Source organism: Mobula birostris, chromosome 10, assembly GCF_030028105.1.
Source record: "Mobula birostris isolate sMobBir1 chromosome 10, sMobBir1.hap1, whole genome shotgun sequence".
NCBI classification, from domain to species: domain Eukaryota; kingdom Metazoa; phylum Chordata; class Chondrichthyes; order Myliobatiformes; family Myliobatidae; genus Mobula; species Mobula birostris.
Window position 1 is genome coordinate 158231 of NC_092379.1, and position 21798 is coordinate 180028.

Below are 21798 nucleotides of genomic sequence, written 5' to 3' on the forward strand. Positions count from 1 at the left end.
TCAGCACAACATTGTGGGCTGAAGGGCCTGTACTGTGCTGTACTATTCTATGTTCTATGTTTCGGACTGAGACCCTTCATCAGGACAGATTTCCTCCACCCACTGTAAGCCCAAAATGATGGCGATCAGTTCTGCAGTATACAATGATAAATAGTTATTAAGACGTTTCTTTATTGTTACCTGTAACTCAGGCACAAAAATAGCCATCCTGACATTTCCAATTAAATTATCTTTCGATGCATCAGTAAAAATGGTTACCATATCACAATAATTCTCCTTAATATGCTGATGAAACAACAGACTCTTGGGCATATCAGGATCCTTGGATGTCATTAAATTATGCAACCTAAAATCAACTAAAGCTATTGGAAAGAAACATGGTGGGGTTACCGAAAAAGCTTAAGTGGGACATATTGCATAATCCAGCAAATGAGTTCCTAGCGTGATGAGAACTCAGCCACCCAAAACTAAAAACACTCTTGCGATGTTCCCAACATTCCAACACACTTATAACAGGGTGATCATTCCTCTGCCCCCTCAAGTTAACTCATTGTGTTAACAACAACTTCATCCGCTGTAACTGTAAGAGTAATTGTCCCACTTCAACCGGTAAATCTGAAACAGGAGATGACCTTACTGCACCACAACACAGTCTTAAAGCCTGAGCTTGTGTCACATCTAAGCGTTTTAAATTTGAAGATGAAGCTGATCCATTAGCCACACAGCCACAATCAAGTACCGATCTAATTAAACAAATATATAAAGTCAACAGAGATTTTCGTGTAGCTTCCCAGCAATACCCACATAGATACCTAAGGATATTTAATGTCCCTTTACATTTGTCTATTATCTTACTGATTATGGTACTTCCATGTCAGCTTATTATCCAGCCACATGCCAAGAAACCTTACCACTGACACTTCTTCAAGAGTTGGACTAAACAATTTCAAATTGAATGCAGGTCTATTGATCCACTGTAAAACATATAACTTGTGTTTTAGCTACTGAAAGCTTAAAACCCTATCTGTTTGCCCATTTTTGACATTAATTGCTAATTGCATCCTCTATACAGTTAAATTGAAATGTTTTCCTCTGATCTATAAAGCTCCATCATCTGCAAAAAGTGATTTACTCACCCCAGTGCCTATCTCAGAGAAAATGTCATTAATCATAATACTAAACAAGGCTGCAAATACTGCCTTGTGGAGTCCCATTCTCTATCTCATAGAAGCCGAATATACCTTTCCTACCTTTACCTGCCTAGACCATCTGAATGAGAAACTCAGAAAAAGGTTATATAGCCTTTATCCCACTCCTAATTTCCATAATTTAATTAAAAGACCCTTGCTCCATAACATGCTTTTTCTATATCAAAAAATACTGCTGTTAGAACTTCTTTTGTCTACCTCTGCTTCCCTAATATCATCTTTGAAACATAAAACTGAATCCATTGTCATTCTACCCTACTGAAATCCGCTCTGATAAAATGCTATTATCACTTTTTTCCAAAATATAATTCAACTGCTCTTTTACCATATGTTCCATAAGTTCACACAAATGAAGGATCCGACGGGGATTTTAGAATAGGCAAGAAAGAAAAGCAAAATCCTTCCATCTGCTTTAGATGGAAGAACTGAAAAAATCATCTTTGTTCTACCTCCTCTTGTTCTGGACCTATCTACCCATGAGAACGTATTTTGTACCATTCTCTGGGTACATAATGATATTGAACAACTTTGTATTGGGAAACGAGTGACCGCAGCTTTCACATCACAAATATGTCATACTCCAATGAGAGAGACTACTTGGCGCTGCCATCGATGAGTTCACCACCGTCAATCACCTATGGGGGAGGGGTCAGTTTCCAGGATTAGCCATGTAATATCACGTAGCGCTGTGGGACATGACCAGAACTTGAAATAATACAGCTGCATGAACCAACCATTGGCTTGAGCAGATATTTTTTACACGGCCTGAGAACTGCAGGGCACTTTAAATTAACATTATATAAAAGAAAATTCCAAAATCCATCCGTGAGGCAGCATTTCAGTTACTGTGTGGATGCGCAACTGCACAGAGGGAACAGTGAATAATATTAATGGAAGGAATCAAACTGAGCTAAGTCACAGATAGAGGATGGGCAGAAATATTTCATTCTTATGCAGACAGGAAGACTGTCAGAGAATTTGATGGTCAGTCCAGATGTCAGCACAGTGACCAGTTAGAAGATCACTTCTTTGCCTCAGCTTGGGTTGAACCTTGCTGTAATAGTATGATGTCAGAGCTCAGCATTAAGACTAAAAGTATCTGATATAGGATGAGAAAATTATCTCCTAAGACCATGAGATACAGGAGCAGAACGAGGTCCTTTGGCCCATACAGTCTGCTCTGCCATTTTATTATAGCTGTTCCATTTTCCCTCTCAGCACAGAAACAGGTCCTTCAGCCCATCTGGTGCATGCTGAAACCATTTAAACTGTCTACTCCCATCAGTCTGCAACAGGACCATAGCCCTCCATGCCTCTACTAATCATCTACCTATCTAAACTTCTCTTGAATGTTGAAATCGAGCTTGCATGCACCTCCTGTGTTGGCAGCACATTTCGCATCTGATGACCCTCTGAGTGAAGAAGTTTCCCCTCATGTTCCTCTTAAACTTCTCACCTTTCTCCCTTAACCTATGACCTCTGGTTATAGTTCCACCCAACCTGAGTGGAAAAAGCCTGCTTGCATTTAGCCTATCTATACCTCCCATAATTGTGTACCGTTCCATCAAATCTACTCTCAATCTTCTACATTCTAAAGTATACAGTCCTAACCTATTCAATCTTTCCTCATTACTCAGGTCCTCCAGATCCAGCAACATCCTTGCAAATTTTCTCTGTCGCCTTTCAACCTTATTTACATCTTTCCTGCAGGTAGGTGACCAAAACTGCACACAATATACCAAGTTAGGCCTCACAAATGTCTTAAACAACTTCAACATTACATCCCATTTCCTGCACTCAATACATTGATTTATGAAGGCCAATCTGCCAAAAAGCTTTCTTTGCGACTCTATTTGTGACAAATAGATCCATATTCAACATTCTATAATCTTCAACAGATTGTAGACCTTACAGACAGAAACAAGTGAATTGATTATGGGGAGCAAGGACATGGCAGACCAATTGAATAATTACTTTGGTTCTGTCTTCACTAAAGAGGACATAAATAATCTTCCAGAAATAGTAGGGGACAGAGGGTCCAGTGAGATGGAGGAACTGAGCGAAATACATGTTAGTAGGGAAGTGGTGTTAGGTAAATTGAAGGGATTAAAGGCAGATAAATCCCCAGGGCCAGATGGTCTGCATCCCAGAGTGCTTAAGGAAGTAGTCCAAGAAATAGTGGATGCATTAGTGATAATTTTTCAAAACTCGTTAGATTCTGGACTAGTTCCTGAGGATTGGAGGGTGGCTAATGTAACCCCACTTTTTAAAAAAGGTGGGAGAGAGAAACCGTGGAATTATAGACCGGTTAGCCTAACATCGGTGGTGGGGAAACTGCTGGAGTCAGTTATCAAAGATGTGATAACAGCACATTTGGAAAGCGGTGAAATCATCGGACAAAGTCAGCATGGATTTGTGAAAGGAAAATCATGTCTGACGAATCTCATAGAATTTTTTGAGGATGTAACTAGTAGAGTGGATAGGGGAGAACCAGTGGATGTGGTATATTTGGATTTTCAAAAGGCTTTTGACAAGGTCCCACACAGAAGATTAGTGTGCAAACTTAAAGCACACGGTATTGGGGATGAGGTATTGATGTGGATAGAGAATTGGTTAGCAGACAGGAAGCGAAGAGTGGGAATAAATGGGACCTTTTCAGAATGGCAGACGGTGACTAGTGGGGTACCGAAAGGCTCAGTGCTGGGACCCCGGTTGTCTACAATATATATTAATGACTTGGATGAGGGAATTAAATGCAGCATCTCCAAGTTTGTGGATGACACGAAGCTGGGCGGCAGTGTTAGCTGTGAGGAGGATGCTAAGAGGATGCAGGGTGACTTGGATAGATTGGGTGAGTGGGCAAATTCATGGCAGATGCAATTTAATGTGGATAAGTGTGAAGTTATCCACTTTGGTGGCAAAAATAGGAAAACAGATTATTATCTGAATGGTGGCCGATTAGGAAAAGGGGAGGTGCAACGAGACCTGGGTGTCATTATACACCAGTCATTGAAAGTGGGCATGCAGGTACAGCAGGCGGTGAAAAAGGTGAATGGTATACTGGCATTTATAGCAAGAGGATTCGAGTACAGGAGCAGGGAGGTACTACTGCAGTTGTACACGGCCTTGGTGAGACCACACCTGGAGCATTGTGTGCAGTTTTGGTCCCCTGATCTGAGGAAAGACATCCTTGCCATAGAGGGAGTACAAAGAAGGTTCACCAGATTGATTTCTGGGATGACAGGACTTTCATATGAAGAAAGACTGGATGAACTAGGCTTGTACTCGTTGGAATTTAGAAGATTGAGGGGGGATCTGATTGAAACATATAAAATCCTAAAGGGATTGGACAGGCTAGATGCAGGAAGATTGTTCCCGATGTTGGTGAAGTCCAGAACGAGGGGTCACGGTTTGAGGATAAAGGCGAAGCCTTTTAGGACTGAGATTAGGAAAAACTTCTTCACACAGAGAGTGGTGAATCTGTGGAATTCTCTGCCATAGGAAACAGTTGAGGCCAGTTCATTGGCTATATTTAAGAGGGAGTTAAATATGGCCCTTGTGGCTAGGGGGATCAGAGGGTATGGAGGGAAGGCTGGTGCAGGGTTCTGAGTTGGATGATCAGCCATGATCATAATAAATGGCGCTGCAGGCTCAAAGGGCCGAATGGCCTACTCCTGCACCTATTTTCTATGTTTTCTATGTCTATGTTTTCCCAGATCCCTACTGTTCACTGTGTAAGACCTACCCTGGTTGATGCTACTGAAGTGCAAAGCCTCGCACTTGTCTGCATTAAATTCGGTTTCCATTTTTCCAGCTGATAAGCTGCAAGCCATGATAGCCTTCCTCACTATCTATTACACTCCCAGTCTTGGTGTCATCAGCAACTATGCTGATCCAGTTAACCATATTATCATTCAAATCATTGACATAGATGGCAAACAGCAAAGGACCCAGCACCAATCCCTGCAGCACACCACTACTGATAGGCCTGTCAGAGAAGCAACCCTCTACTACCACCCTCTGGCTTCTCCCATAAAGCAAACGTCTAATCCAATTTACTGCCTCATCCTGACTGCTGAGCGACTGAAGCTTCTTGAGCAGCCTCCCATGCAGGACCTTGTCAGATGCCTTGCTGAAGTCCATGTAGGCAACATGCACTTTCCTGGCAACTTCCTCAAAAAAAACTCTCTAAATTCGTTAGACATGACCTGCCACGCACAAAGCCATGCTGACTATCAGTCCATATCAATGCAAATATTCGGTTCTTAAAAAATACCTTGCAGTAACTTTCTCACAACAGATGTCAGATTCATCAGCCTATAACTTCCTGGTTTATCTCCCTGCTTCTCCCTTTATCACCTCATGCCCTGTGTGACAAAGAATCCATCAACCTCTTCCTTAAATATACCCAGTGACTTGGCCTCCACAGCCATCTGTGGCAACGAATTACACAGATTCCCCACTCCCTGGCTGAGGAAATTACTTCTTATCTCCATTGTAAAAGCTGTTTTGAGGCTGTGTCCTCTGGTCTTCAACCTCGCCAACACAGGAAACATCCTCCCCCACATGCACTCTATCAAGGCCTTTCAACATTTGATAGGTTTCAATGAGGTCCCCTCTCATCCTTCTGAATCCCAGAGAGTAGAGGCCCAGAGCTATCAAACGCTCCAGATCTGACAAGCCTTTCAATCCTGGAATCATTTTTGTGAACCTCCTTTGAACCCTCTCCAGTGTCAGTACATCCTTTCTCAAATAAGGGGCCCAAAACTGGTCACAATATTCCAAGTGAGGCCTCACCAGTGCTTTATTAATCCTCAACAATATATCCTTGCTTTTTTCATTCTAATCCTCTCAAAATTAATACTAACATGGCATTAGTTTCCTCACCACTGCCTCAACCTGCAAATTAACCTTTAGAGAATCCTGCACGAGGACTCCCAAGTCTCTTTGCACCTCAAACCTTTGAATTTTCTTTCCATTTAGAAAAAAGTCTACACTTTCAAAGTGGATGACGATACCCTTTCCGAGATAGAAATACAGAAACATAGGAAACCTACAGCACAATACAGGCCTTTCGGCCCACAATGCTGTGCCGTACATGTACTTTAGAAATTACCTAGGGTTACCCATAGCCATCTATTCTTCTTATCTCCATGTACCTATCCAGGAGTCTCTTAAAAGACCCTATCGTATCTGCCTCCACCACCGTTGCCGGCAGCCCATTCCATGCACTCACCACACACTGCGTAAAAAAAAAAAAAAAAATACAACCTACCCCTGACGTCTCCTCGGTACCCACCTCCAAGAACCTTAAACTGTGCCGTCTCGTTGTTCACCCACTCATGTCTTTTATAATTTTTTACAGGGTAGAAATGGAAAAAAATTCTGTATGGAAATCTCAAACAACACGCCAGTTTTATTGTCTCTGTACAGATAATTAAGGAGAGACCAGATATTTCCTTCGTGACACCAGTATATCAGTTGTTGATCCTTGGCAATGAAGAAATATGTCATTCCAGCTGGAAACATGTTTTGTACCTAAAATGAGGTTTTCTGTTATAATTCAGTGAAATCCAATGGAACAGGGTGCTGAGAACACACCAGCGTTTATTCACTGGAGATCAGTTCTTTAACTGCATTGATTGTATGAGGGATTCACTACGTCTGACATCTGACTTGATGAGTTGACAGAGAATTGATAGAGAACTGTGGGAAGGGATTCACTCACTCATCCCACCACAGACACCAGTCAGTTGACACTGGGGAGATGCCATTTATTTGCTCTGATTGTGGGAAGGTGTTCACTCACTCATGCCACCTACGAAGACACCAACGAGTTCACACCGGAGAGAGGCCATTCATCTGTTCAGACTGTGGGAAAGGATTCACTCAGTCGTCCAGCCTGCTAACACATCAGTCAGTTCACACTGGGGCGAGGCCATTCTCGTGCTCTGATTGTGGGAAGGGGTTCACTCGGTCATCATATCTACGGAGCCACCAATATGTTCACACTGGGGAGTGGCCGTTCACCTGCTCAGACTGTGGGAAGGGGTTTACTTGGTCATCTGAACTGAAGATACATCAGCGAATTCACACTGGGGAGAGACTGTTCACCTGCTCAGATTGTGGGAAGAGGTGTACCCGGTCATCTGAACTGAAGGTACATCGGCGACTTCACACTGGGGAGAGGCCTTTCATCTGCTCAGACTGTGGGAAGGGGTTTACTCAGTCATCTGAACTGAAGGTACATCAGCGAATTCATACTGGTGAGAGGCCATTCACCTGTTCATACTGTGGGAAGGGTTTTACTCGGTCATCTGAACTAATGGCACACCAACGAGTTCACACTGGGGAGAGACCATTCACCTGCTCAGACTGTGGGAAGGGATTCAGTCAGTCATCCAACCTACGGAAACACCAACGAGTTCACACTGGGGAGAGACCATTCACTTGCTCACACTGTGGAAAGGGATTCATTTTATCGTCTGAACTGAAGTTACACCAAAGAAGTCACACTGGGGAATGGCCATTCACCTGCTCAGATTGTGGGAAGGGGTTCAGTCAGTCATCCCACCTACTGACACACCAGCCAGTTCACACTGGGGAGTGGCCATTCACCTGCTCAGAATGTGGGAAGGGGTTTACTCGGTCCTCTGAACTGAAGATACATCAGCGAATTCACACTGGGGAGAGGCCATTTACCTGCTCAGACTGTGGGAAGGGGTTTACTCGGTCATTTGAACTGAAGGCGCATCAGCGAATTCACACTGGGGAGAGGCCATTCACCTGCTCAGACTGTGGGAAGGGATTCATTCACACATCCAGCCTACAGACTCACCAGCGAGTTCACACTGGGGAGAGGCCATTTTCCTGCTCTGAATGTGGGAAGAGATTCACTCAGTCATCTACCCTACAGAGGCACCAGCAAGTTCACTCTGGAGAGAGGCCGTTCATTTGCTCAGACTGTGGGAAGAGCTTCAGTCAGGCATCCGACCTTCTGGTGCACTTCCAATTTCACACTGGGGAGAAAATTTAAATAAGCTGCATGCTGAAGAATTAACCAATGCATTTGCTGAATCCAGAGTTAAGTTTCAAAGTGACTGTTGGTGTCGAACTCTGCAATTATTGCTGCTGTTCATCAAACCCGGTTCTGCACCCTGGTCACTGGGGATGGGAGGAGTTTCTTCTGCTGATGTTCACCTTTAATGGGACTGGAGTTTAATATTCTGGATCTGTGATAAATAAATCAGTCATATTTTAAACTCTATCTTGGGTACTTAGTGAATTTACAACACACCCAGTGTACCAGAGGGAATCAACTCAGCCTGGCTGGTCCCTGCTAGTGTACCTGTTCCACAACAGTCCTTTTAAATCCATCCTTGCTTTTGACCTATCACACTCCGTGGTGATGGGTTCCAAAGTCACCACTCTGTGGGTGAAGAGTTTCCCCTTAAATTTACTGCATGTCCTGCTGACTGCAGGTATGTCTGACATTTTATTTGTCCACCAAATCTTTGGGCCAAGGAAGCTGGCAGTTAACCTCCATAGTCCTTGCTCATTTCAACGTATGGGTCATTTTCACTGCTCTAAAGGGTTGTGTCTCACACTGTTGGGTTGTTTGACATAGACATGGGCATAGAACAGTACAGCTCAGAAACAGGCCCTTCGGCCACAAGGTTGAGTCAAACCAGCTAAAATGCAAATCGGATTCACCCAAGTACTAATCGCTCCTACCTACACCATGTCCACATCCCTCCATCTTCCTCATACTCATGTACCTATCTAAATGTCTCTTAAAAGCCTCCAACGTATTTGCCTCTACAACCTGACCGGGCAGCACATTTCCAGACATCCACGACTCTTGAGTAAAAAAAAAATGTACCCCACACATCCCCCACAAACCTAGCTGCTGAGATATCACAGCCATCCCCAAATGTCTGTTCAAGGAGCTGTCAAAGAAAACTAAAAAAATTGAATAATACAGTGGGGCAGGAGAAGTTTATTCTGCCCTCTGTTGAGCACACATTGGGTATGCTGACTGGAGCAAAGTTCTTCCCCAAACTAGATGCAAACTCAGGGTTCTGGAAGGACAACCAAGGTAGAACATACAGGGTAAATGGTAAGGCACTGAGGGGTGCAGTTGAACAGAGGGATCTGGGAATATAGATAGAAATTTCCCGAAAAGTGGCGTCACAGGTAGACAGGTTCGTAAAGAGAGCTTTTGGTACATTGGCCTTTATTAATCAAAGTATTGAATATAAGAGCTGGAATGTTATGATGAGGTTGTATAAGGCATGGGTGAGGCCGAATCTGGAGTATTGTGTTCAGTTTTGGTCACCAAATTACAGGAAGGATGTTAATAAGGTTGAAAGAGTGCAGAGAAGGTTTACAAGGATGTTGCTGGGACTTGAGAAACTGAGTTACAGAGAAAGGTTGAATAGGTTAGGACTTTATTCCCTGGAGCGTAGAGGAATGAGGGGAGATTTGATAGAGGTATATAAAATTATGATGGGTATAGATAGAGTGAATGCAAGCAGGCTTTTTCCGCTGAGGCAAGGGGAGAAAAAAACCAGAGGACATGGGTTAAGGTTGAGGGGGGAAAAGTTTAAAGGGAACATTGGGGGGGGGGCTTCTTCACACAGAGAGTGGTGGAGGTATGGAATGAGCTGCCAGACGAGGTGGTAAATGTGGGTTCGTTTTTAACATTTAATAAATTGGACAGATACATGGATGGGAGGTGTATGGAGGGATATGGTCCGTGTGCAGGGCAGTGGGACTAGGCAGAAAATAGTTCGGCACAGCCAAGAAGGGCCAAAAGGCCTGTTTCTGTGCTGTAGTTTTTCTATGGTTCTGGTTTAGGTCCTGAGTCACAGAAGCCCACAATCTTTATCATCCCATATGGACACTATGCCTTGGAGAGACTCCCTTTTGGCATCTCATCAGCACCTGAAGTCTTCTAGCTGAGGATGAAACACATTTTTGAGAAAAACGTGGGAGTAGTTTGTCACATGGATGATATACTCATCTTCAGAGGCTCAAGTAAAGACATGACAGAAGAGTGGAAACTTCCTTGGAGAAACTGAAGCAGACTGGAGTTGGGAATAGAGGAGGAGGGGTGGAATTCGTTCACTGGAAGGGGATATTGATGTTCGTGCCATCAGATTGGATGATACCCAGAGAAGGTGTGGCTCCTCCACCCTGAGGGTAGCCTCAAAAATTGGGGGACTGCCGAATACTTTAATTCCCATTTGCAATCCCGTTCAGACGTGTTGATCATGTCCTCTTGTTCGGAGATGAGGCCACCCACAGAGAGGAGAAACAACACCTTATATTCTGTCTGGGTATCTTCCAACCTGATGGCATGAGTATCAATTTCTCCTCTCCCATCAGATTCTTCCTTTAGACCTTGATCTTTCCCACCCACCTAGCTTCATCTATCACCTTCCAGCTAGCCTCTCCCCTCCTTCCACCTTTTTATTCCAACACCTTTCCTCTTCCTTCTCAGTCCTGATGTAGGGTCTCAGCCTGAAACATCGACTATTCTTTTTGATAGACACTGCCTGAGCTGCAGAGTTCCTCCAGCATTTTGTGTGACCAGCCGATTAAATGCGCATGCATAAAGAACTCGTAAACTTTTCCTACGAGTTCCGGAAAAGTGCGCATGCGCTCAGTGGTCGAAAGGCTCTTGGAGTCTCAGTAACCAGTGGAAGCAGGGGTCTGGGGAGAGTTTCATCAGCGCCAGCATCCAAACTGCAACTGAGAGACAATTACTGTGGCTCCACTTCCTGGGCCATTCCCAGTCCTTTCCCTCTTTCTCAGTCCTGTGGTTTGTGCCCAAGCCCCGGGGAGCTTTCTTCAGATGAACCAAGTGGCTGATGCCTTTTCTGTGTCGCATGCGCTTTGCTGGGACCGTGGCAGATAGACTGGTCTCTCCTTCATGGGGATTCTGGGTAATGGGGCAGCCATAGGTTTTCTTCAGCGTTTTCTTCGCCAGTTCATAGGGTGTGTTTGGAAGCGTGGGGGGGGGGGGGGGAGGATGAAAGCGGATGGATCGCCCAAATACTGCCAAGCTCCAGATGTCTTAATCCAAGAATTAGGAACATGGAACGAAAATGTAGTTCCCAATTAGTCTCGGATGAAGGGTTTACCTTCTAGTCATTGAAATGTTAATTAGAGATGCATGGGGGAAAAACAAATAGTTTTGTGTGCAGTTTTGGTCTCCAAATTTGAGGAAGGACATTCTTGCTATTGAGGGAGTGCAGCGTAGGTTCACAAAGTTAATTCCCGGGATGGCAGGACTGTCATATGTTGAAAGATTGGAGCGACTGGGCTTGCATACACTGGAATTTAGAAGGGTGAGAGGGGATCTGATTGAAACATGTAAGATTATTAAGGGATTGGACACGCTAGAGGCAGGAAACATGTTCCTGATGCTAGGGGAGTCCAGAACCAGAGGCCACAGTTTAAGAATAAGGGGTAGGCCATTTAGAACGGAGTTGAGGAAAAACTTTTTCATCCAGAGAGTTGCGGATTTGTGGAATGTTCTGCCTCAGAAGGCAGTGGAGGCCAACTCTCTGGATGCTTTCAAGGAAGTTAGATAGAGCTCTTAAAGATAGTGGAGTCAAGGGATATGGGGAGAAGGCAGGAACGTACTGATTGTCGATGGTCAGCCGTGATCACAGTGAATGGTGGTGCTGGCTCAAATGGCCTACTCCTGCACCTATTGTCTATTGTTTATTAAATACTTCCATCAGCTCTTGTTCTTGAGGAAAATCACCTTTGTTCTACCTCCTCTTGTATTGGGCCTATGACTGTGTGGTTAAGCACAGCTCCAACAGCATATTCACTTTTGCTGGTGGCACCACTGTTGTGGGTAAGATCAAAGTTGGTGATGAATCAGCATACAGGAGGGAGGTCAAAAATATGGCTGAGTGGTGTCAAAACCACAACCTCTCCCTCAATATCAGCAAGAACAAGGAAATGATTGCAGATTTCGGGAGAGAGAAACCAGGAATCAGTGAGCCAGTGCAACAAAATGCTGGAGGAGCTCAGCAGGTTAGGCAGTATTTTGATGAAAGATCTCGGCCTGAAATGTTGACTGTTTATTAACTTCCATAGATGCTGCCTGACTTGCTGAGTTCCTCCAGCTTATTGTGTGTGTGTTGCCTTGGATTTGCAGCATATGCAGATTTTCTCGTGTCCATGACCCAGTCCTCATCAGAGGATCAGGCGTGCAGAGGGTTAGCAACTTTAAATTCCTGGATATTACTATCAGAGGATCTGTCCTGTCCTGTCCTGGACCCAAAATGTAAACGTAGTTACGAAGAAAGCACGGCAGTGCCTCTGCTTCCTTTGGAATTTGTGGAGACTTGGCATGACATCTGAAACTTTGACAGACTTCTGTAGATGCGTAGTTGATATTGTATTGACTGGCTGCATCATAGCCTGATATGGAAATATCGATGTCTTTGAATGGAAAACCCTACAGAATATAGGTGGATTCAGCCCAATACATCACAGGTAAAGCCCTTCCAATCATTGGGCACATCTAATTGAAACTCTCACAGGGAAGCAGCAACCATCATTAGAGATCTCCACCATGCTCTTCTTACTGCTGCCAACAGGTAGAGGTTCAAGAGCCTCAGGATTCACACCACCACGTTCAAGAACAGTTACTACCCCACAGCCATCAGGCTCTTGAACAAAAGGGATAACTACACTAACTTGCCCATCCATTGATATGTTCCCACAATCAATGATCTCACTTTAAAGACTCTTTATCTTGTTATATCTCATGTTCTCATTATTTATTGCTATTTATTTGAATTTGTGTTTGCTCATTTTGTTGTCTCCTGCACCCTGGTGGATTTTTCATTGATCCTCTTATCCTGTGCTTTTTAAATCCTGCTCTGCTTTTTAAATCTTGGACGGGACTTGACTGAAAGGTACCTCTTTTTGCGCACTGCCGCTTGCTGATTGATCACTTCAAATGAGAAAAACTGCTGCAAAACTCTGCCTTCAAAATCTTGATCACCACCTTGATTTAAAAAATAGCTCTTTTCACGCACCCCTGCTGTGGATTCTCCAACTCAGAGAAAACAGGTTCAAAGCTCTGCTTTTTAAATCTTGGAGACAGACCTGACTGAAAGGTAGCTCTTTTTCCACACTGGCACTTGCTGATTGGTACCTCACATCAGAAAAACTGCCGCAAAACTCTTGTCTTCAAAATTTTGATTGCCTCCCTGATTAAAAAGTAGCTCTTCACGCACCCCTGGTGTGGATCGTCCAACTCAGAGACATCTCTCATTCTTGGGGAAAAAAAAGGAAAAACTAGGTTTGTACTTCTTGTCCATAGAACTGCATCAAAATTACAGTCGCTGAAATTGAGCGATTCAGTAACTCACTTTACCTATAGAACGTGACTTGTGCTCCTTACATAAACATAGAAAAAAATTGCCAACAGTCCTGACGAAGGGTCTTGGCCTGAAACGTCGACTGCACCTCTTCCTACAGATGCTGCCTGGCCTGCTGCGTTCACCAGCAACTTTGATGTGTGTTGCTTGAATTTCCAGCATCTGCAGAATTCCTGTTGTTTGGCAACAGTACAACTGTCTTTCTCTTTGTTTTTACCACTCTTTTGCACCCTTATTCTATTTCCTTTTATTCCACAAATTCCATTATTTAAAGAAGTCTCATTTTGTGAAATGTTTTCAACATTAGAACTCTTTAAAAAAAAACACTAAATCTAATGGAGGTCAGGGTAGACTACCTGAACACTCCAGCAAGGTGAAAAGATTATTCTGCCTCTTTAGTCATTTGCCCTAAGCTATTAGGCTATGGAGTATTTCTTTGTGGTGCAACAGATAAACAACCGGATTTGATGTAGGCTCCTGGAAGTGTTGGTGCGGGTGGAGATTTTTGAACAGGTGCGTCTATCTCAGGTAAGTGGTCCTCATCGTAAAAATCAGGTTATGCTATTTCTTTCTCTTACCTTTTGTGGACTTTAAAGGCACATCAGCAAACATTGGTTGCATCTCATCTCACCTTGTGATGTTCTGTCAGAAACGATCGTGGTGCATGCTGCCGGACCATTGTTCTTTTGTTGAATTGGTCTGAAATACAAACAGCTTCACTCCTTTGTGGTAACAAAGATTCTTGTTTGTTTTCTCTTGCTGTCTTGTCTCAAAATTTGCCATTTTGTCTAAGTCCAGCAAATGAAGTTGGAGAAGGGAAGGGAAGGTAGATTTGTTCTCAGTCTCTGCCCATTGACAGCTCAGATGGACTGCAGCCATTCGCAAGAGTTGTGGAGTGATAAGCTGGCAGTGCTTTGTAGGGGTCTTTTACCTTCAGTAAGAGCCACAACTCTTTCTGCTTCTCCATTTCCCTGCAGGTACCATGTACTGCTTGTTTGCTGTTTGAACTCAAAGGCTTAGAATTCTGAGCAGCTGAATTGTCTGACACGAGTGTCTCTGGTATTCTATGGTGAGAGAATACAGTTTTCAGGTGCTGTATAACTGCTGTACGGGATGTAGAGGGCAACTTGGACACCGCAACATTTTGTGAGTAGAAATCCACAGTGAGAAGATATTTGTCTCTTTTCAGCTTGAAAATGTACATGCCTGCAATTTGTAGTGGGAAGTCTGAATTCTGTGGAACCTTCATTGCACTCTTTCAACCTTATTAATATCCTTCCTGTAATTTGGTGACCAAAACTGAACACAATACTCCAGATTCGGCCTCACCATGCCTTATACAACCTCATCATAACATTCCAGCTCTTATACTCAATACTTTGATTAATAAAGGCCAATGTACCAAAAGCTCTCTTTACGACCCTATCTACCTGTCATGCTACTTTTAGGGAATTTTGTATCTGTATTCCCAGATCCCTCTGTTCCACTGCACTCCTCAGTGCCTTACCATTAACCCTGTATGTTCTACCTTGGTTTGTCCTTCCAATGTGCAATACCTCACACTTGTCTGTATTAAACTCCATCTGCCATTTTTCAGCCTATTTTTCCAGCTGGTCCAAGTCCCTCTGCAGGCTCTGAAAACCTTCCTCACTGTCTACTACACCTCCAATCTTTGTATCATCAGCACATTTGCTGATCCAATTTACCACATTATCATCCAGATCATTGATATAGATGACAAATAACAATGGACCAGCACTGATCCCTGTGGCACACCACTAGTCACAGGCCTCCACTCGGAGAAGCAATTCTCTACTACCACTCTTTGGCTTCTTCCATTGAGCCGATTTACCACCTCTCCATGTATACCTAACAACTGAATTTTCCTAACTAACCTCGAATGCGGGACCTTGTCAAAGGCCTTACTGAAGTCCATGTAGACAATATCCACTGCCTTCCCTTCATCCACTTTCCTGGTAACCTCCTCGAAAAACTCCAATAGATCGGTCAAACATGACCTACCACGCACAAAGCCATGTTGACTCTCTCTAATAAGTTCCTGTCTATCCAAATGCTTGTAGATTCTGTCTCTTAGTACTCCCTCCAATAACTTACCTACTACTGACGTTAAACTTACTGGCCTATAATTTCCCAGATTACTTTTCGATCCTTTTTTAAACAACGGAACAACATGAGCCACTCTCCAATCCTCCGGCACCTCACCTGTAGACAGCGACATTTTAAATATTTCAGCCAGGGCCCCTGCAATTTCAACACTAGTCTCCTTCAAGGTCCGAGGGAACACCCTGTCAGGTCCTGGGGATTTATCCACTTTAATTTTCCTCAAGACAGCAAGGACAGCAAGGACCTCCTCCTTTTCGATCTGTACAGTTTCCATAATTCCATAGACTTCATGCCAGTTTCCTTAGTAAACACAGACGCAAAAAACCTATTAAAGATCTCCTCCATTTCCTTTGGTTCCGCACATAGCCGACCACTCTGATCTTCAAGAGGACCAATTTTATCCCTTACAATCCTTTTGCTTTTAATATACCTGTAAAAGCTCTTTGGATTATCCTTCACTTTAACTGCCAAGGCAACCTCATGTCCTCTTTTAGCCCTCCTGATTTCTTTCTTAAGTATTTTCCTGCACTTCTTATACTCCTCAAGCACCTTATTTACTCCCTGCTTCCTATACATGTCATACATATCTCATCTAAAATACTGTCCTTCACCCATTGATATCTTTTGTAAATCTTTTTACAGGTTACAAATTACAAATGGGAATCCTAAACACAACAACAAGTCATCTAAGTCATTTATATACAGCATTTAAAGAAGTGGTCCCAACACCAACCCCTGCAGAACACCACTAGTCACTGGCAGCCAACCAGACAAGGATCCTTTTATTCCCACTCGCTGCCTTCTTCCAATCAGCCAATGTTCTAATCTTAGTAACTTTCCTGTAATGCCACAGGCTCTTGACTTGGTAAGCAGCCTCATGTGTCGCACCTTGTCAAAGGCCTTCTGAAAGTCCAAATATACAACATCCACTGCATCCTCTTTATCTATCCTTGTAATCTCCACAAAAAATTCCAACAGGTTCATCAGGCAGGATTTTCCCTGAAGGAAACCATGCTGACTTTGTCCTATCTTGTCCAGTGTCACCAAGTACTCCATCACCTTGTCCTTAACAATTGACTCTTACATCTTCCCAACCACTGCGGTTAGGCTAACTGGTCTATAATTTCCTTTCTGCTGCCTTCTTCCTTCCTTAAAGAGTGGAGAGACATTTGCAGTTTTTCAGTCTTCTGGTACCATGCCAGAGTCCAATGATTTTTGAAAGATCATTTCTAATACCACCACAATCTCTAACGCTACCTTTTTCAGAACCCTAGGGTGCAGTTCATCTGGTCTGGGTGACTTATGTACTTTTAGATCTCTCAGCTTTTTGACCTTGTAATAGTAACTGCACCCACTTCTCTTCCTTCACACACCAGAACATCTGGCACACAGCTAGTGTCTTCCACAGTGAAGACTGATGCAAAATACTCAATTAGTTCATCAGCCATCTCCTTGTCCCCTGTTATTGTTTCTCCTCCCTCATTTTCTAGCAGTCCTATATCCTCTCATCTCTCTTTTATTTTTAACATACTTGAAAAAGCTTTTACTACCACTTTGATGTTATTTGCCAGCTTGCTTTCATATTTCATCTTTTTCCTTCTAATAATTCTTTTAGTTGCTCTCTGTAGGTTTTTAAAAACTTCCCAATCCTTTATCTTCCTGCTAATTTTGCTTTGTTGTATGTCCTCTCTTTTGTTTTTACATTAGCTTTGATTTACCTTGTCAGCCCCGGTTGCACTATTTTGCCATTTGAGTATTTCTTCACTTTTGGAATACACATGTCCTCATTTTTCCCAGAAACACATGCCATTGCTGCTCTGCTGACATCCCTGCCAAAGGCTCCTTCCGGTTTACTTTGGCCAACTCCTCTCTCATACCACTTCTAATTTCCGTTACTCCACTGAAATTCTATACCGTCAAACTTTATCCCTATCAAATTTTAAGTTGAAATCAATCATATTGCGATCACTGGTTCCGAAGGGTCCTTTTACCTTAAGCTCCCAAACCACCTCTGGTTCAATACATAACACCCAATCCAATATAGCTAATCCCCTAGTAGGCTCAATGGCAAACTGTTTTAAAAAGCCATCTCTCAGGCATTCAACAATACTCAACAGTATTGAGATTGATTACCAAGCTGATTTTCCCAATCGACCTGCATGTCAAAATCTCCCGTGACTATCATAACATTGCCCTTTTCACATGCCTCTTCTATTTCCTGTTGTAATCTGTAGTCCACCTCCCAACCACTGTTGGGAGGCCTGTATATAACTGCCATCAACATCCTTTTACCCTTGCAGTTTCTTAGAAACATAGAAAACCTATTCCATGTACCTGTCCAGGAGTCTCTTAAAAACCCACATTAGTTTCTTGCAGTTACCCTTGCAGTTTCTTAACTCAACCCACAAGGATTCAACATCTTCCGATCCTATGTCAAATTTTTCTACTGATTTAATGCCATTCTTTACCTGTAGAGCCACTCCATCCCCTCTGCCTACCTTCCCATCCCTCCGATACAATGTGTAACCTATGACATTCAGCTCCCAACCACAACCATCCTTTAGCTATGATTCAGTCATGGCCACAACATCATAGCTGGCAATCTGTAACAGTGCAACAAGATCATCCACCTTATTTCTTATACTATGCACATTTAGATAAAACACCTTGAGTACCATATTTGCTATCCTTTCTGATTATGCATCCCTAATATTCTGATACTCAGCCTGTTGGCTGCAACTAAGTGCTCGCCCTTCCTGACAGTCTGTCTGCTCACTATCTTTACTTTTTTACCACCAGTCCTATCCTGAGTTCCTTCACTCCAGTTCCCACCGCCCTGCCAAATTAGTTTAAACCTTCCCCAACAGCTCTAACAAACCTGCCCACGAGAACATTGGTGCCCCTCGGGTTCAGGTGTAACCCGTCACTTTTGAACAGGTCATACCTCCCCCATAAGAGATCCTAATGATCCAAGAACCTGAAGCCCTACCTCCTGCACCAGCTCCTCAGCCACACATTTATCTGCCAAATCATCCTGTTTCTACCCTCACTGGTGTGTGGCACAGGCACACTCCAGAAATTACTACCCTGGAAGTACTGCTTCTCAGCTTTCTACTTCGCTAATTCACCTGCTCTGTGCATGGGGCTGAATCTAAGTCATCTAGCCTGAAGATACATCAGAAAATTCACAGCAGTAAGAAGCCGTCCACTTGCTCCATATACAGGAAGAAATTCGCTCTCTTGGCCCACCTGCTACCAACGATGAATTCACAAGGGAGAGAGACTTCAACCTTTCTGGGTGTGCTAAGTGGTTCACTCAGTCATCTGATTTGCTGACACATGAAAGAATTCACACTGGGGAGAGGCTGTTCATTTGCTCGGACTATGGGAAGTGATTCACTCAGTCATCCTACTTACAGGCACACCAGCAAGTTCATAGTGGGGAAAGGCCATTCAGCTGCCCAGACTGTGGGAAGGGATTCATTTGGTCATCTGACCGATTGACCCACCAGTCAGTTCACACTGCAGGTTAGTGGGGGTGGGGGGATGCCGTTAACCTTCTCAGACTCTGGGAAGGGTTTCACTCAATCATCTCACCTACACGCACACCAGTGTTCACACTGGAGAGAGGCCCTTCATTTGTTCAGTGTGTGGGAAGGGATTCACTCACCCATCCAACCTCTGGAAACGTCAGTCAGTTCACCCTGGGAAGGGATTCACTCAATCATCCAACCTACAGGCAGCTAATGAATTCATACAGGAGAGAAACCATTCACTTGCTTAAGTGGGAAGCCATTCAGTCAGTCACCTCAACTGAGGGTACACCAGTCAGTTCTCACTGGGAGAGACTATTCACCTACTCAGACTGTGGGAAGAGATTCACTCAGTCATCTTACCTACTGGTACACCAGCAAGTTCACGCTGGTGAGAGGCCATTCACCTGCTCAGAATGTGGGAAGAAATTCAATCGATCATCTGACCTGCTGGCACACCAGTCAGTTCACTGGGCAGAGACCATAAGCCTGGTCAGAATGTGAGAAGGGATTCATTCGGTCACCCTACCTACTGGCACACCAATGAATTCACACAGGAGAAAGGCCATTCATGTGCTCAGACTATAGGAAGGGATTCACTTTATCATATAAACTAGAGGTGTACCAGTCAGTTCACGATGGGGAGTGTCCTTTCACCTGCTCAGACAGTGGGAAGGATTCAGTCAGTCATTTCAACTGAAGGTACATCACTGAGTTCACACTGGGGAGAGGCCGTTCACCTGCTCTGAATGTGGGAAGGGATTCACTCGGTCATTCCAACTTGTAAAGCACTGACAAAAAAATTTAAGTAATTTTCATGCTGGATATTTAACCATCACAGTTGCTGAATCAAGAGATGTTTAAAATTGACTTTTGTGTCGAACTCTGCAATTATTGCTGCTTTTCATCAAACCCAGTTCTGCACCCTGGTCACTGGGCATGAGAGGAGTTTCTTCTGCAGGTGTTCACCTTTAGGGTTGCAAATATTGTTCCCTTGTTCAAGGGTTGTAAACGTTGTTCCCTTGTTCAAGAAAGGGAGTAGAGATAACCCAGGAAATTATAGACCAGTGAGTCTGACTTCAGTGGTGAGCAAGTTGTTGGAGAAGATCCTGAGAGGCAGGATTTATGAGCATTTGGAGAGACATAATCTGATTAGGGATAGTCAGCATAGTTTTTATCAAGGGCAGGTCATGCCCTTGAGGAAATAACAAAACACATTGATGAAAGTAAGACAGTGGATGTAGTGTATATGGATTTCAGTAAGGCAGTTGATAAGGTTCCCCATGCAAGGCTCCTTCAGAAAGTAAGGAGGCATGGGATCCAAGATGACCTTGCTTTGTGGATCCAGAATTGACTTGCCCACAGAAGGCAAAGGGTGTTTGTAGATAGTTTGTATTCTGCATGGAGGTCGGTGACCAGTGATGTTCCGCGGGGATCTGTCCTGAGACCCCCTCTTTGTGATTTTTATAAATGACCTGGATGATGCGTTAGTAAGTTTGCTGATGACACAAAGGTCGGGGGTGTTGTGGATAGTCTGGAGGGTTGTCAGGTTACAGCGGGACATCAGTAAGATGCAAAACTGGACAGAGAAGTGGCAGATGGACATCCCAGATAAGTGTGAAGTGGTTCATTTTGGTAGGTCAAATTTGAAGATAGAATATAATATAAATAGTAAGACTCTTGGTAGTGTGTTGGATCTGAGAGATCTTGGGGTCTGCCACAGGACACTCAAAGCTGCTGTGCAGGTTGACAGTGTTGTTAAGAAGGCTTATGGCGAAGAGTCTCGGCCTGAAACGTCAACTGTACCTCTTCCTAGAGATGCTGCCTGGCCTGCTGCGTTCACCAGCAACTTTGATGTGTGTTGCTTGAATTTCCAGCAACTGCAGAATTCCTGTTGTTTGAGGTGTATAAGATGATGAGAGGCATTGATTGTATGAATAGCCAGGGGCTTTTTCCCAGGGCTGAAATGGCTAACACAAGGGGGCATTGTTTTAAGTTGCTTGGAAATAGGTATGGAGGGGATGTCAGGGGCCAATTTCACACAGTGGTGGGTGCGTCAAATGCGTTGCCAGCGGCGGTGGTGGAAATGGACACAATAGGGTCTTTTAAGAACCTCAGATAGGTACATGGAGCTTAGAAAAATGTGCTATGTGCTAGGGAAATTCTAGGCAGTTTCTAGAGTAGGTTACACAGTCGGCACAACGTTGTGGGTCAAAAGCCCTGTAATGTGCTGTAGATTTCTATGTTCTATGTGAAAACATTTAGAGGTGGAAGGGTGAGCCCTCTGACCCTAGGATGAATGGGATGAAAATAGTCCTGAGGCAAGAGAGGTGGTTACTTAATGTCTCTATAACTCAGTCGACCCGTGGAAGGAATGCTAGCTCTTCCTGTGCCTGCTGATGCGGGAGCGGAGGCTCCTGTAGCACCTGCCGGATGGGAGGAGAGTAAAAAGTCCATGGTTAGGGTGAGATGCATCCCTATAATGCTTTTCGCCATGCCCAGGCACGTTTATGGTAGATG

General features: G+C 43.8%; 2 protein-coding genes across 2 annotated transcripts in view; one reads left to right on the top strand and one right to left on the bottom strand.

Annotated features, from left to right (window-relative positions):
* Positions 1 to 21798, bottom strand: part of LOC140203745 (uncharacterized) — a 94240-nt gene that overhangs the window by 41194 nt on the left and 31248 nt on the right. The gene's annotated exons all lie outside the window — the stretch shown is intronic.
* LOC140204387 (uncharacterized) overlaps positions 1 to 21798 on the top strand; it is a 39616-nt gene that overhangs the window by 2629 nt on the left and 15189 nt on the right. The window contains exons 2-4 of the mRNA XM_072271117.1: positions 2846 to 2918; positions 6574 to 8241; positions 19165 to 19273. Coding sequence (XP_072127218.1) covers positions 6976 to 8241; positions 19165 to 19273 — 1375 coding nt within the window. The 5' untranslated portion in view covers positions 2846 to 2918; positions 6574 to 6975. The remainder of the gene's footprint in view (positions 1 to 2845; positions 2919 to 6573; positions 8242 to 19164; positions 19274 to 21798) is intronic.